This window comes from Corythoichthys intestinalis, chromosome 2 (assembly GCF_030265065.1).
Source record: "Corythoichthys intestinalis isolate RoL2023-P3 chromosome 2, ASM3026506v1, whole genome shotgun sequence".
NCBI lineage: Eukaryota > Metazoa > Chordata > Actinopteri > Syngnathiformes > Syngnathidae > Corythoichthys > Corythoichthys intestinalis.
This window is the reverse complement of record NC_080396.1, coordinates 7,380,933-7,398,019: the sequence shown is the minus strand read 5'-3', so window position 1 is coordinate 7,398,019 and position 17,087 is coordinate 7,380,933. Positions and strand designations below refer to the sequence as shown.

The window sequence follows — 17,087 nt, the reverse complement described above, 5'->3', positions numbered from 1 at the left end:
GTGACAGTGACGTTATATTTATTAGCGCTAAGATGTCTACTGCTTAAAGATGGCGGCTGTTTACTAACGCTGCCCAGTGGCGGCCGAGTCTGTCATTTCGCATCCCGTTCTAAATGCATGCGATATCTATGAGACGCATCGGACATTACCTGCTACCAAACTAGCATCATGCGGGGGTAGTTTTTAGCAACGTCGGTGTAGTTTGAAGCGACTGTCGGCTGCAGTAAGGTTTTTTTTTTAAAAATATTTTTATTCATTCTTCCTCTACGCACGTGACGTCAGTGCGTTGTCACGCATTAAAAGTAGTCCGGGCAAAACGTGATGCTTAGAGCTGGCAAAATTAAACGATTCCTCGAGGTGAATAAAATTACTCGGATCAGTTTTTAAACTCGAGTTACTCGAGTTGCTCGAGTATTTGTTTCAGCTTTAGTTAGAAGTAGTTCCAAAAAACATGTTTCTTTGATGTCTATTGAAATATTAGGGCCATTTCATGAATAATGGATTTGAATTGATTTAACCACTCATTCTCTAGTTTTCTATGGAGACAATTACAACCATTGATACCATTTTTGACCCATGGGAGCAAATTTCAGCTCTGAACTGAGTGAGTCGAAGGATCATTTTCTCAAAAATGATTGCCTCAAAGGACCATTTACCAGTGTGTGCACTCTGACACACTAACTGAAACAGCAAAACATGATCACCTATAGCTTTAAGACTTACAACGAGTCCTCAGTTTTGCTGAAAGCTGCCAAGTTGAACATTTACATAGAAGCTGACTCTCAAAAACACTCCAACACATTTGCCTACGCTCATAGTTTGTGCAGCTCAGGGCTAGGAGCTTGAATTTCAGGTAGCCACTCGTCATGTTCCCAGTGGGGCTGGCTATCAGATGCCTCCGACCGGCCTGCTGTAACTAAAGCAGACAGCTCTTTGTGTATGTGTGAGTGTACGTGAGTAAATGATTCAGTGAAAGAGAGAGATTTGACAAAGGAGAGAGATAAAGAAAGACAGATACCAATTAGAACATGAAACCGCTCCGGTGTAATCTTTTCATTTCAGGGATATAAACTCGGATTTGTGCGTGCAGAGGAAAGATTAATGGCAAAATCATGTGCGTTTGTTTTGACCTCTTGAGCGTGCGCAGTGAAGCAGCACAAGGAGCCTATGAGCCTTCAAGGCAGTCCTTACATGAAGCTTCACGGTCAGAGGACATCGTTTGCTAGATGCTATTTGAAGCAACGCTCTCATACACATACATCAGGTTTGCAGAGTGAGAGAAAGAAAAAAAAAAATTAAAGTACTGGGAAGGGGTAACCTGACAATTCATCTCTATACACAAGCAATGCGTAATCTGAAACCAGGAAGCCGATCGATTGCAAGAGGAATAAAAATAATTGCGTTTGCTTGAGTGGTTGATTGAAGTGGGCCAAACGGAGGACGAAGGGTTGAGTTAAATGATCTTTTGAATCGGAGACGATGGGTAAATGCTAGCAGGGGGTTAAAAAAAAACAAAACGGAGAGGCAGCACCTTCTTTCTGTCAGCAGAGGAAAAGAGAAGAAAGAATTACCACCCTCAACCCCTTGAGCAGAGGTCACGGAACCGCGGACCTCGGTCTGGTTCTGTACCCCTAAGCCGTCTGGACCGGATCTCAAGCTGTCGCGACTAAGACACGTTGCAACAACAAAAATCACTTTTGTCCGCGGGTTTACAGAGCGGACAAAAACCCGATCGATCGGGTCTGATTACGTCATTTTCAAAGTATCGGAATCGGCAAAAAAATATCGGACATGCCTTTTTAAAAAAAAAAAATATATATATATTTTAATTAAATCGTTTTCTAATTGTATTTAACGTTACAGACATAATATGTTACACTCATCCAGAGTCTTTAATTTTGGCTTAAGGTAGGGTTATCAAATTTATCCCCATAATGGCAATAATTAATTTTTAAAAAAATGTATCACGTTAAATTATTTAACGCAATTAATGCATGCACTACATGACCCACTCACGTATTGTCGCGCTCAATCTGTAATGGCGCCGTTTTACCTATATAGAGAGCTAAAAGACAGCGTACAATGAGTAGAGTGAATTTTGGAAGCCTTTGGAGCCTTTTTTTAATTGGCTAAAGCCTTACAATCCCTTTCCCTACGATTAGAAATATCGTGGGGAAGCAATGTGGGGAAACAAGGTAGTAATTGATCTTTTTCTTAACACCCTATGTTATTTCCCAACGCAGAGAAGATATATCAATTGGTATCACTACGCACAGTCATGGTTCCACTTCCCATCATGCATTTGGGCATGGCTACAGTATCATTTACTGAAAGCTCAACAAATACACTAGATGGCAATATTTAGTCACAATATACAAAGTCACATTTGTCCTTTAAGAATTACAAGTCTTTCTATCCGTGGATCCCTCTCACAGAAAGAATGTTAATAATGTAAATGCCATCTTGAGGATTTATTGTCATCATAAACAAATACAGTACTTATGTATTGTATGTTGAAAGTATATATTCGTCCGAGTTTTATTCATTTTTTTCTTAATGCATTGGCAAAATGTATATGATCGTGAAAAATGATCAGAAAAAAGCACTCGGATCGGGAAATATCGGGATCGGCAGATACTCAAACTAAAATGATCGGGATCAGATCGGGAGCATAAAAACATGATCGGAACAACCCTAGTTCCTATTGTTCTCAATTTCATTTTACCGTATCAATCCATGGAAAAAACATTTATTCATCATGATGAAAGAAGCAAGTTTTACAGCAGCCTTTAAAAGAAAAGTCACATCTGTTTTGTTTTCTCCTAGATTCTGCTAATTTGGAGAAGTTGTCAAATCATATTATTACCGTAAATATTGTCAGTTTATGGCAATGTTTTGAACTACCAATGTGCTATGCTTGTGCTGTGTTTCACCAGTCAGTGAAATGACATTTCTGTATCTGTACACGAGCTCTGTTTTCTTGTATTCTTCTATTTATTGGTGCTAAAATTAGGGTGCGCGTTATAAACGGGTACAATAATTTACAAGTAAATTTGGGGTGTGCATTATACACGGGTGCGTCTTATATTCAGGAAATTACGGTAATTGAAACTACTAGTGAACTAACTAAAATTCGCAGCAGAAGTCAACGGCCGACAATAGCAGTTGGACTGGGATTAGAAAAATTCATTCAGGATTCAACCACACATAGAATATCCGCTTACTATGTTTATAACTGTTATGAAATAGCAGGCGGCAGCAGTAATCAAAAACAAAAAACAGTAGAGCGGTAATCTCATTTTGACTCTGTCCTTCGTCAAAATACATTCAATGTGAAAGAGCCCTGAAATCAACTTCTGATGGGAAATCATTCCTGATAAACTTGGGTTTCATCAGTAAGGAGAATTTTTTAAAGATATAATGGTGCCATTGACTGGCGCTAGCTTAGCCACTCCGGAGCCCTAAAACTAACAAATAACTTCCAAACAAAACTGAATTTGTTGAAATCAACTCCGCCAATTAACTAAACCCCTGCTAACTCCTAGATTAAGCCTAATGTCAAAAATCCTGAACTTCCGCTTTACGACATTCGAGAGTATTTAAGCATTTAACTCTTGATGTGCCCTAAAAGCTGACATTTTGGTAAAATTGCTGAATTGAGGACTGTACATTCGTTTCTGTCTACAGAGAAGTGGTGAAGCTTATTAACAGTTTGGTTCCTGTATTATAAGTGTATGCGTGTGTGGGTGGCATGATATTAATAGACTAAGAACATTATGTAAGGAGGACTGAGCTGTAAGGCTAGTTTTTAAACATAAGGTTTGAAGATTGGCCAATTGCCATATAAACACTTGTGTGCTACTATATCATTACTGCAACAGAGTTTTCAACAATTCCATATGAATACAATTTTAAGTAGTGTTGCTCCGATACTGACATTAGTATCAGTATCAATACCAATATCAGTATTGGTACCGATACGGCACAAAAATGATATCAGTATCAGGGAACACTAAGAAATAACAATATATACAGTACAGGCCAAAGGTTTGGACACAACTCATTCAATGTAACACAAATGAAGGTCCAAACCCCATTGATGAAGCAATGAATTCCACTAATTAACCCTGAAAAAGCATACCTGTGAAGTCAAAAACCATTTTAGGTGACTCCCTCTTGAAACTCATCAAGAGAACAGCAAGCGGGTGCAAAAAAAAAAAAAAATAATCAGAGCAAAGGGGAGCTTCTTTGAAGATACTGTACTAGTATAATACCATATTTTTTGGACCATACAGTGCCCTCCATAATTATTGGCGCCCCTGAAAAAAGATGTGTTTTTTAGCTTCTAATAATTTTATTTTTTATTCAAATAATATGGGACCTTAATGGAAAAAAAGAGAAAAATCCAACCTTCAATACAAGTGCATTCATTCAGTGGGGAAAAAATCCCACATAGAGAAAAAATTTTTTGACATGAAATAATGTGTGTCACAATTATTAGCACCTCTGGTGTTAATACTTTGTACAACCCCCTTTTGCCAACAAAACAAGGTCTGGGGACTGAGATGGCCATGGGAGGAGCTTGATTTTGTGTCTGGTGAACCATTTCTGTGTAGATTTGGCCATATGTTTAGGGTCATTGTCTTGCTGAAAGACCCAGTGACGACCCATCTTCAGCTTTCGGGCAGAAGGCAACAGATTTTGATTTAAAATGTCCTGGTATTTCAAAGCATTCATGATGCCATGCACCCTAATAAGGTTCCCAGGGCCTGTGGAAGCAAAACAGCCCCACAGCATCAATGACCCACCCCCATACTTCACAGTGGGTATGAGGTGCTTTTCAGCATGCGCATCTTTCGTGGCCCGCCAGACCCACTTCGAGTGTTTGTTGCCCAAAAGCTCAATCTTGGTCTCACACAAAAATACACACGGTCCCAGTGTGCTTTAGTCAGATGAGACCAAGATTGAGCTTTTTGGCAATAATTGGCCAATAATTATGGAGGGCACTGTAGGTCGCACCTGAGTATAAGTTGCACCAGCCAAAAAAATTCGCAATGAAAAGGAAAAAAAACCATACACAGTGTATCACAAAAGTGAGTACATTTATATTTAAGTATATCTTTTCATGGGACAACACTGACAAAATGAAACTTTGACACAATGAAAAGTACTCTGTGTGCAGCTTATATAATAAAATAATAATAAAACCTTATATTTCCCCCACAAAATAGCTTAAAATATAGCCATTAATATCTAAAACCCCTTGCAACTAAAGTGAGTACACCTCTTAGAAACTACATCCCTAAATGTCCAAATTGAGTACTGCTTGTCATTTTCCTTCCAAAATGTCATGTGACTTTTTAGTGTTACTAGGTCCAGGTGTGCATAGGGAGCAGGTGTGTTCAAATTTGTAGTGCAGCTCCCACAATCTCTCATGGCACCACATGGCAAAGAACTCTCTAGGATCTTAAAAGATGTATTCTTGCGCTACATGAAGATGGCTGAGGATACAAGAAGATCGCCAACACCCTGAAACTGAGCTGCAGAACAGTGGCTAAGCTCATCCAGCGTTTCAAAAGAGCAGGGTCCACTCAGAACAGGCCTCGGGTTGGCTGTCCGAAGAAGCTGAGCGCACGTGCTAGTGCTGGGCGATATGGCCTAAAGTACATATCACCGTAAATTGAACAGATTTACTTCGATAACGATAAGTGACGATAAATTTTCCCAAGCGGACTGTTACATAATTTGAAAATCTTAATCAATGCGTGAAACACAAATGAACTGTTTCTCGTTGATTTATTACCATATTTCAATTTAACATATTTAAACAATTGTACATGCGGTCTAAACATTAAGTATATAAAACTTTTCTTGTAAACCATAAGAATTCAAGTATGAACTTTTATTACAGCTTGTATGACTTGAACAATGTACCACATTATAAAAATCAATACGACGACTGTGCAAACATGTCATTGTAACACAAATGACTTACAGTTTAAACAAAACACTTCACACTGACAACTTATCGTTAATGGCTGCTGTGATATAATTACTCAACACAAGTGTTTACTTCAAGGTTTCAGGTTTTTTTTCCCCAGAGCATTTTTGAATACATGCACGCAAATATGCACCCCCCCTCACAGACACACACACATTAAAGCTATATACTCTTTTGCTAATGAAACATTTAAGATTTTATCATGGCAGTGATGACACAGAATGAAGCAAGCACATACTGAAAAATAGCTGTGGCCATTAAATGGTCATATTATAGGCTTCACTGTTGCATTATAATTTATGCTGAATGCTTTACCCTCATAAAAGATATCAAAGAAATCATACACACACACTGATACAAAATAACGCGACGTACTAATTGCTAGATGCAGTCCGTGGCCAATCCACTCATTAAGTTCAGCCGTTTTGACAAGGTTAGAGCCGCTATCCGACTCCATCATGTTCATTTTACAGCGTTAGTCACTAGCGTTAGCCTATGGCCTGACCACCAGTAGAAAGCACCTTCTTCTGAGATCGTGAGAGCCAGGGAGGAAAGCGGGTGAAAGCCCGTTTGGAGGCCACCACGAGTCTACTTAATGTCGGGTGAAAGTTTGGCGAAGCTCCCTTAAGCCCTACTCCATCACATTTGCTTGTAGCCTAGCTGGTTAGCCTACCGGGCTTCTGTTGTTTGAGTTCCTGATAACCACGTGATTTCATACGTAAGCACACTGACTGCTTTCTTAAAGGGGAATGAACATAACCGAACAACACAGAGTCAAAGCGGGATGAAAACACTATATTTTATTGCTTTATTGAATTACCAAATTTACCGATATGGTCAAAATTACATCAGTCATTGTGAAGAATTTCGGTAACGGTAAATTTTCGGTATACCACCCAGCTCTAGCACCTGCTGATCGTCACATCCATATGCTTTCGCATATCGTCGCAGGAGTGCTGTCAACATTGCTGCAGAGATTGAAAGAGGTGGGGGGTCAGCCTTTTAGTGCTCAGACCATACGCCACACTCTACATCAAATTGGTGTGCATGGCTGTCACCCCAGGAGGAAGCCTCTTCTGAAGACGATACACAAGAGAGCCCGTGAACAGTTTGCTGAAGACATGTCAACAAAGCACATGGATTACTGGAACAATGTCATATGGTCCGATGAGACGAAGATTAATTTGTTTGGTTCCGATGGTCTCAAGTATGTGTGGCTGCGACCAGGTGAGCCATACAAAGTGTGTCATGCCTACAGTCAAGTATGGGGGTGGGAATTTCATGGTCTGGTGCTGCATGAGTGCTGCAGGTGTTGGAGAGGGAAACATGAAATCCAACATGTACTGTGAAATACTGCAGCAGAGCATGATCCCCTCCCTCCAGAAACTGGGTCGCAGGGCAGTGTTCCAGCATGACAATGACCCCAAACACACATTCAAGATGACCACTGCTTTACTGAAGAGGCTGAGGGTAATGGTAACGGACTGGCCAAGCATGTCTCCGAATAGAACATCTTTGGGGGATCCTCAAGCGGAAAGTGGAGGTGTGCAAAGTCTAAAATATCCAGCAGCTCATGGAAGAGTAGAAGAGCATTCCTGTGGCAACCTGTGAAGCTCTGGTGAACTCCATGCCCAGAAGAGTAAAGGCAGTTCTGGATAATAGTGATGGCCAAACAAAATATTGACAGTTGACATGTTGTATGTTAATATTGACAACTTTCACTTAAGGGTGTCCTCAGTTTTGTTGCCAGGGATTTAAATACCAATGGCTATATTTTGAGGGGAAAATAAATGAACTCTATTATATAAGCTGCACACAGACTACTTTTCATTGTGTCAAGGTGTCATTTTGTCAGTGTTGTCCCATGAAAAGATATACTTAAATATCTACAGCAATGTGAGGGGTGTACTCACTTTTGTGATAAACTGTATACAGAATATCATGGAGTTTTTTCCCACATCACACACCACTATTTGAAATTGTTCTGTGTTGAATAATTTTGATGAGTGATCTATTAAGGATGAGTTGTCGTACCTTCCAGAAGTTGTCGACCTTGCCGTAGACTAGAGACTGATTTTGTCTCTTGATGTCATCAATGTGTTTGATATCACTGGCGTTAAGGTGCTGTTCCACCACAAATCCGAGGAAGCTGTTGTCTGGAGTGTGAGCTGTCACAAGTAAAGGAAAGAAAGCAATGTCATAGTAGCATTTGAATGTGTACTTTTCTAATAATGGATAGATTTTAAAGTTGATTATTACTGTTTTTAAAATACTGCTCTCTTCAGAGCAAATATATTTTTGCCCCCAAAGAAGCATAAGATACTTACAGATCAAAAGTAGGGGTGTCAAACAATTAAACATTTTAATCGAGTTCATTACAGCTTGAAAATTAATTAATCGCAATTCAAACCATCTATAAAATATGCCATATTTTACTGTAAATTATTGTTGGAATGGAAATATAAGACCACATGATGGATATATACATTCAACATACAGTACATAAGTACTGTATTTGTTTATTCTAACAAATCACCAAGATGGCATTAACATTAACATTCTGTTAAAGCGATCCATGGATAGAAAGACTTGTAGTTTTTAAAAGATAAATGTTAGTACAAGTTATAGAAATTTTATATTAAAACCTCTCAATGTTTTCGTTTTAATAAAATTTGTAAAATTTTCAATCAAAAAAACAAACTAGTAGCCCGCCATTGTTGATGTCAATAATTACTTACACAATGCTCATGGGTGCTGAAGCCTATAAAATCAGTCGCACCCAAGCGCCAGCAGAGGGCGACAAAACTCCCAAAAACACAATTAACAAGATGACATTTCACTGTGCTGTCATTTTAATCTGTTTGAGCGGGGCATGTGCATTAATTGTGTCAAATATTTTAACGTGATTAATTTAAAAAATTAATTACTGCCCGTTAACGCGATAATTTTGACAGCCCTAATCAAAAGTTGAAAATACAGTAACGGACCTTGGTGTAAATTGTCACGACGACCATTATGGGGGTGGTCAAGTTGAATGACTGAAGGGCCATGCATTTTACAATGGTGTCCGCCATGGTAGTATCAATTTCTATGAAAATAAATTTCCATACTTGTGTCTAGGCCTGGGCGATATGATAGAAATTGTTATCACGAAAAAAAAAAAAAAAAAAAATCTCATCTGATGATATCGATAATTAGCATGATAATTGTCTCACATCTTTTTTCGTCTAATTTTTGCCCCTGAGTGAAAGTTGACAAAACCAGGTGGTGCTTTAACCAGTCTTTAAATCATTTGCTCCCCAAAATGTATAAATACGTTCTATTTTTAATTATTTCAGTGTCCCAGTTTAGTTACTTTTTTTTCCCCACAAGAAACATCTCTAGGTTCTGATGCAACTTAGCTCCAAAGCACAATGCTGAAAATCCATTTTGAAGCAATAAAACTGGAGGGCACTGGAGGGCAGTAGCGCATTTGATAAGACCTGCAACCCGATTCAACGGCAACGAACGGCCGGGCCGCACAGCCGGGGCGCCGGCGGAAGACGACTGAATGGACGACCAGGAGGACGTCCAGGACGACAGGCGCGGGAAGTCCCAGCAGGACGACTGGTACGCCAGGCGACGAACGACCAAGTGCGATGACCAGGAGGACCACGAATTATGTATGAAATGTATGCTTTTACAAAAAGCTCAATTTCTCTGTTTTTTCATCAGAAATTCGAAAATTGCTCAAACTACGCTATTTTCTAATGCTGATTTCTAAAGAATGGAAAAAGACATGAACTAACTTTTTTTTCCTGCTGTAAGAAGAGAGTCTAATCTTTCTTTTGGCGGGTTCCATGTTTATATAGCAATAGAACTGATTTTTTTGTGGGCCTTGCAAAATCAGTCAAAATCCAGTAAAACGGCCAGGAGCAAAGGGGGTTGCACTGATGAAAATGGCTGGGAGTGAATGAGTTAATTATGTTGCATGGGCAACAGGAGGTTGTCTCCTTGAAAAGTAGATCTTGGAGCAAAAAACAACCACGCCTGATACTGGCGGAAAACACAGACAAGCCTGAAAAAGCAGTTTCTGGTCTTGGACGCTTTAAAATAAACTGCTGTACTTTAAGGCAAAAGAACTTGTGTTTGATAGAAAAATATGTCTATATGCTGCAATAGCAGATTCATGGCGCATTAAGCCCCCCGAACTATTTTCAATTAATCCGTTTTACCCTGGAACCCCCCGTTTACAGAAGTCGCGCAACCGCTTTTGTTTCAACCCAGCCATAAAAAGAAGCTCTGTAATTATATTTATTATTCGAAATGTCTAATTTTGGCTTAGAATAATTAATTCATGTCTAATATTTAGTTTAAAAAAAAGAAAAGACTTTAAAATATTATTCACACGCATATTTTAAACTTTTGAACAAATTACGTCACAATGAAAAAAATGGCGTCAGTAAAAAAAGGTGCTGATATCTACCTCATAACTATTGATTAATTTTATTTTTTGTTACTGTCGCATTTTCCCCAATATGTTACATGATAAAAAATGGATCCAAACAAAGAAAAATGAACAAAAAAAAAAGTTTAAAATGGTAAATTAGGTAAAAAAAAACTTTGTCAAGAAAGAAGAGGTCACCCTGGAGAAATGCCATACTAGCTTTAAAACAAAAGCAAGATTGTAGACGAGCAGAACGCAGATGGCGAAAAAACAAACTCCTAGTTTTTTATGATATCTACAAAGAGAGTCTTCGCAAATACAACCAGGAACTGAAAAATGCTAGACAGTCATATTTTTCAGAGATCATTCGTAGAAACACCAACAATACTCGAACACTATTTTCTGTTGTTGACAAACTGACAAACCCACAAGCATCAATACCTCAGGAATTGGCATCTGAGGTGTCCTGTAATGATTTCGCAGCATTCTTTACACACAAAGTACTAAAGATTAGACTGTGTGCAACTCCAGATTAACAATTGGTACACTAAATGCCTCCCAAAATGTCCCCCACGTCAATCTTAGACAGTTTAGCCTCTTGGACGATGCCATTTTAACAGAAATTGCGTCAAAATTAAAGCCCGCAACATGCTGCCTTGACATCATTCCTTCAAACTTTTTCAAAACTGTTTTTCATTGCATAGCCCCAGACATACTTCAGATTATAAATACTTCTCTCCAAATAGGAGCGTTTCCACAGACTTTAAAAACTGCATTAATAAAACCTCACCTAAAAAAAACCTAATCTGGATGCCTCAACCATTAGCAATTACAGGCCAATATCAAAGCTGACATTCCTGGGGAAAATTATCGAAAGGGTTGTGTTCGAACAGATCCAGACTTTTATGATGCAAAACAATCTTTTTAACTCCTTTCAGTCTGGATTTCGGCCACAACACAGCACCGAGACCGTGCTTATCAAAGTCCTAAATGATATTCGTCGGAATACCGATGCAGGCAAATCATCTGTTCTGTTACTATTGGATCTCAGCGCCGCATTCGACACGGTTGATCACAACATACTACTCAGCAGATTGGAACAGTGGGTAGGGCTTACTGACACTATTCTTCAGTGGTTCACATCCTATTTACATGATAGGGATTTCTTTGTGTCAATCGGAAACTATCATTCAGAACGAACCAAATTCACGTGTGGAGTCCCTCAAGGGTCAATTCTCGGACCACTCTTATTTAACATCTATATGCTTCCGTTAGCTCAGATAATGGAACAGTATGACATCTCCTATCACGCCTATGCAAATGACACACAACTGTACATTTCTGTGTCCCCACATGAATATAGTCCCTTAGTCTCCCTGAGTAAATGCATTCATCAAATCAATGAATGGATGTGCCAGAATTTTCTCCAGTTAAATGTGGAGAAGACAGAGGTGATTATTTTTGGGCCAAAAAAGCAAAGGTCAAAGATAAGCAGGCAACTTAGCACAATGTCACTTACAGCTACAAATCAAGTCAGAAACCTTGGCTTAATTATTGATTCAGAGCTAAAATTTGATAGCCATCTTAAGTCCGTCACTAAATCCGCTTATTACCACCTAAAAAATATAACCAGAATTAAGGGGCTTCTGACTCAACAAGACATGGAAAAACTTATGCATGCATTCATTTTCAGCAGATTGGACTATTGCAACGGTATATTTACGGGTCTTGATAAAAAGTCAGTCAGGATGCTGCAGCTAGTATAGAATGCTGCAGCCAGAGTCCTCACAAATACAAGGAAGCTGGACCACATTACACCGGTTTTGAAATCGCTACACTGGCTTCCAGTGAGTCAAAGGATAGACTATAAAATACTACTGCTCGTCTACAAAACACTTAATGGTCTTGGACCAAAATACATGCTTGACTTGTTAGATTCTTATGAGACATCTAGACCCCTAAGGTCGTCTGGAACCGGAAGAACAAGAACCAAGCAGGGTGAGGCAGCATTTAGTTATTATGCTCCTCACCTCTGGAACAAGTTACCTGAACGTCTGAAGTATGCTCAAACTGTTAGCTCTTTTAAATCAGGGCTAAAAACGCTTTTGTTTAGCACTGCATATCCATAACTAGCTATATATTTCGATCTACCTGCTTTCTATTCCTCTTGTGCTTATCTCCATTGCTGATTTCAATTATTATTAGTAGTAGTAGTTTTTGTTTTATTTTTATTTCTGTTTTATTTATTTATTTTTATTCTATTTGTGATTAAATGCAATCTTTTGTCTTGGTTTTTACGTTGTATTGATTTAAATGTGATTTTTATGATCTTCATGTGAAAGCACTTTGAATTGCCTTGTGTTGAATTGTGCTATATAAATAAATTTGCCTTGCCTTTGCCTTGCCTAAATAAATTGAAAAGAACATCTCGACCACTCCTTGATGCCTGAGATTTCTGCATCGCGACCCTTGTTATATTACCATGTTTCACCCATAAAATCCCCCCAAAATCCGGCTGTGGCAATTCACATCTGTGTCTTGACACTCTATGATACATGCTACATGGAGTTTTTGGATCGAAACAATTACGCGATAATATCTCGTTAAAATCATGGCTCCTTTAATTCTGCTCTTGCGTGCTCTCACCTCCAGTTAGTGTTTTACTGTTAAATTTTTTTTTTTTCTTTTAAATGCCCTCCTGTTCTAAATTTTTCTTCCCCCAGAAAATAGAGATTTTAAGCTTTCCAATGATGTATCACGCATGCATGTATAAAACGAATAATAAGCATGTTTTCATTGTGGAGACATTAATCTTGGGATAAAATATGTACAGCATGTTTGATTTTCTCATACATTCATGTCTGATGAAACCGTTACAGTGACCTTGTGTGCGCCAATTGTTGCAATGTATCCTTTTAAGAGACTTATAAGAAAAGCATTTTGAGTCGCTACTCACACCAGCTGTGATAACATGTCACACACATAGCCACATGTTCCACAGTAAACAGATGCAAAAATGTCAGGGACATGACAAAGTCATAACCTTGTACGCCCTAAAATTAATCGAGCTATTGACTGGACGCCTAATTACTAAACCCAGATTGTTGACTGTATTTTACAGTTTTGATGTATGTTCCATGCCTGAATGTGCGTCTTTAGTTGAATGGGGGACGGGAAACTGATAAGCATATGCTTCATCTCGTCCGCCTTTGTAGTCTTCTTCGGTTCCTTCGGGCAAATCATATCACATTTTGTAATTGTCAATGATACCGATGATGACAATAAAATTCTGTATTTTTATTTTATTTTTTTTAAACATGAGCTGTCATCTCAGAAGTGTTTGCCACTACCTTACAACCATTTCACTCCCTCTGTCACATTCTTATGAACCAGTGTAACTGGTAAGCGTGACGGCGCGATCCGTCCCCCTAATCCGGGTCAGGACTCGTACCTAAGGATGGAATTCGAGAACCGGTTCCGTGCGTTTCAATTTCATGGAATCGTTTGGCAGTTTATCTAATGATTCTCTAATAGATTCCGAGCAGCACGAGTTACGTCACGAAATTTACGCATGTCACACGCACTAAGTTTAGCAACTAAGATCATTCAAAGGGTGACCACTCACCAAAATGGAATCTGGAGAGCAAATGCAACCACTGAGTGGTTTGCATTGATCTTCACAGGCCAGGTCATTATTCATGAGACTACTTAAAGAAATGGTGATTTTTCCTAAAACGTCTATTAATGGGTCTATAGTATTCCTCGTCGAATACTCTATAAGAAAAATACAACATATATGCATCTAAAATAACTTTAACGATTTTATTAGCAATTTTAATACTCATTTCGGTCGGTAGTCCACCAATCAGTGTTTTTTTTCGGAATAATTTAAATTTGGTGGGTCGTAAGACCAATCGGAGTACTGATTCCACACAAAAATATACTGTATACCTATGCATCCGATGGTGGTATTTTTGTGTTGCTATGACTAATGGAAGTGGATGTTCCAAATGACTTCCCGAAATGCACCTGACGACTACAGCCAATCAGCATATTTTCGCCCGTAATTCGAGATAGGATGGTCCAATTAGTCCCAAACCACTTTTATTGTACTCAGTATCAAAAGGCCTTTTCAAACAATGGGTTTCTGTGGACTGCCTTATCTAATTTGACTCTCTTTTGTACCAGCTACGGCTAATTTCCAAGGTCGTAACTCAGGATGTTTTTCAGTGGAAAATTACCAGAGTTCGGCAGTAATAACTTTCACTTATGTTTTCACAGTAGGTATCGTTTCGTAGTAAGCAAGTCTTTCAACAAGCATATAGACCCTTCACTTGTGTATTCTCATTGTACTCCTGCGTGGTCACAGCTCCTGGCTGGATCACATCATTTGTAGCCTTGATATATAGGTTGTTTATTAAGTCTTCGAAGCAGGCAATCCTTGGCTGGGTTTGATTCTTTTCTCTTATTTGAGCTATTGATTGCTACTTGTCTTGGGGTTCAAAATCGAACTTCCCTGACGGTATCCTGCCTGAAAAAGCGTACATGCTAATTTTTCTACAAAAGAATTGTTGGTTTTGCACATTTGCAAAATTGTGAAAATTCTTGTGAATAAATGCTTAAATCCCTGAATACTTTATAGAAATGGATGTAAAACAGTCTCGATTCTTGGTTAAAAGCAAAAAAAAAACAAAACGTGCAGGTAGCATTTATTTCACGGAAATATTGCGAACTATGAGGCTAGTCAGTAAGGAAATTTGCGGCCGCCATATGTAAACAAAGCGCTTTTTCCGTTGAAAATGATTGTGAATAAATGCTTAAATCCCTGAATTCTTTATAGATATGGACGTAAAACAGTCTCGATTTTTGGTTAAAAGAAGAAAGAAAGAAAAAAAAAAAAACGTGCAGGTAGCATTTATTTTACGTAAATATTGTGAACTATGAGGCTAGTCAGTAAGGAAATTTGCGGCCGCAATATGTAAACAAAGAGCTTTTTCCATTGAAAGTTATTGTGAATAAATGCCTAAATCCCTGAATTCTTTATTGGTATGGACGTGAAAAGTCTTGATTCTTGGTTAAAACCACAAAAAAACATGCTGGTAGCATTTATTTTACGTAAATATTGCAAAGTATAATGCCAATGCTGTAGCGGCTAGCGGCTAATTTCTTCCATTGATTTTTTTCATGTTTCAAAATGCATGCATGGTACGAAAAATATAATAATTAACTCGAATCCTCGAACAAATCACTCCTGAGACAATCCTTCCTGTTTGTATGCAGCACAGCTTTCATACTTTTTCAACCTAAATCCGGCGTTAGTTCCCTGCATGTGACCGACTGCTAATAAATGAAGTGGAGTGTGGGACGGCCCCCTTCGGGAAGTGAATGGGGAATGTGTCATTTGGGATGTCCCGATCCAGGTTTTTGCACTTCCGATCCGATACCGATACTGGCCGATACCGGCCTCTCTGAGCATGTATTAAAGTTTAAAGTTATTTAGCCTCCTTACTTAGTTGTCAGACTCATGTTGAAAAGGGTTTTAGTAGTCTTGATAACAACTTGCCAGCTGAATTCGGTGAGTTGGAATAACACATAATGGTTGGTAACAAGAAACTGACCTGTTTATTAAATGATAAACACAAAAAAATATGAATAACAAACAGAAATGACATATTCAGACAATAAAACATGCTAATAATATTGTAAACTGTCTTAAAAAAGCAAAACACACAAAAAACCTCAAACTATTAACTATTACACGCTCCCTTTGATTTGCTTGCCCAGCCCGAAAACCCCCAAAATTTTATGTTTTATTTGTAGGCACGAGCCCGAAAAAAAACAAAATTTTATGCTTTATTTGTGAGGACTCAGGAGCGATGCGTGGTTACATTTTGTGTGATCACGTTTGGTGACGCCAGTGCATATATGCATAATGATAACAAATCATAGCCTGTCTTTTGTAACAAATTCTCCCAGTTAAACAAGACTGTAAGATGGATATTCAATAAAAATTTATATATTTCATATTTGCATGTGTGTTCTAACAGGTGGATAGTGGATTTGACATTTATTTTATTCTCCTCGAGTTGGCAGAAAAAAAGCACGTTTTCTCAATGTTTAAATACTCTACATATTTTTATCATTATACCGTAATTTTTGCACTATAAGGCGCACCTGACTATAAGCCGCAGCTGTCCTCACTGTATTATGGGATATTTACACCAAAAGATATTAGCCGGTAACACTTCATTAGACAGCGGCATCATATGACGGTCAGAAGACCAAATGAACCACCATGAAGCTTTTAACCAATTGGCTGCAAAGCTTCATTGCTTCAAGAAGCTTCATTTGGCCATCACTGCTTCCTTGGGGGAGACAGTCAACCTTTTATGCCACCTGCTGTCAACTTTGTTGTTGTTCATCATGCCTCCTAGCATGCACTGCAGCGCAACAGATGTAAATAACAAACAAAATTCAGGTTCTTTGCTAATTATTTATTCAGCTGCTGTTCCTGTTTGTTTAAATAATTACTAGTTGCGGTATTTGGTAACACGTTATTTGACAGTGGCGCCATAACACTGTCATTAGACAATTAGACATAATTATGACATGACACTGTCATGAGCATTAACTAATGCTTATAACAGTTATCATTCAGTT

At 38.5% G+C, this 17,087-nt stretch overlaps 1 protein-coding gene across 1 annotated transcript in view; it reads right to left on the bottom strand.

The window, feature by feature from the left end:
* Positions 1-17,087, bottom strand: part of mgat5 (alpha-1,6-mannosylglycoprotein 6-beta-N-acetylglucosaminyltransferase) — a 148,536-nt gene that overhangs the window by 31,418 nt on the left and 100,031 nt on the right. The window contains exon 11 of the mRNA XM_057855988.1: positions 8,036-8,169. Within this exon, the coding sequence (XP_057711971.1) occupies positions 8,036-8,169 (134 nt within the window). The remainder of the gene's footprint in view (positions 1-8,035; positions 8,170-17,087) is intronic.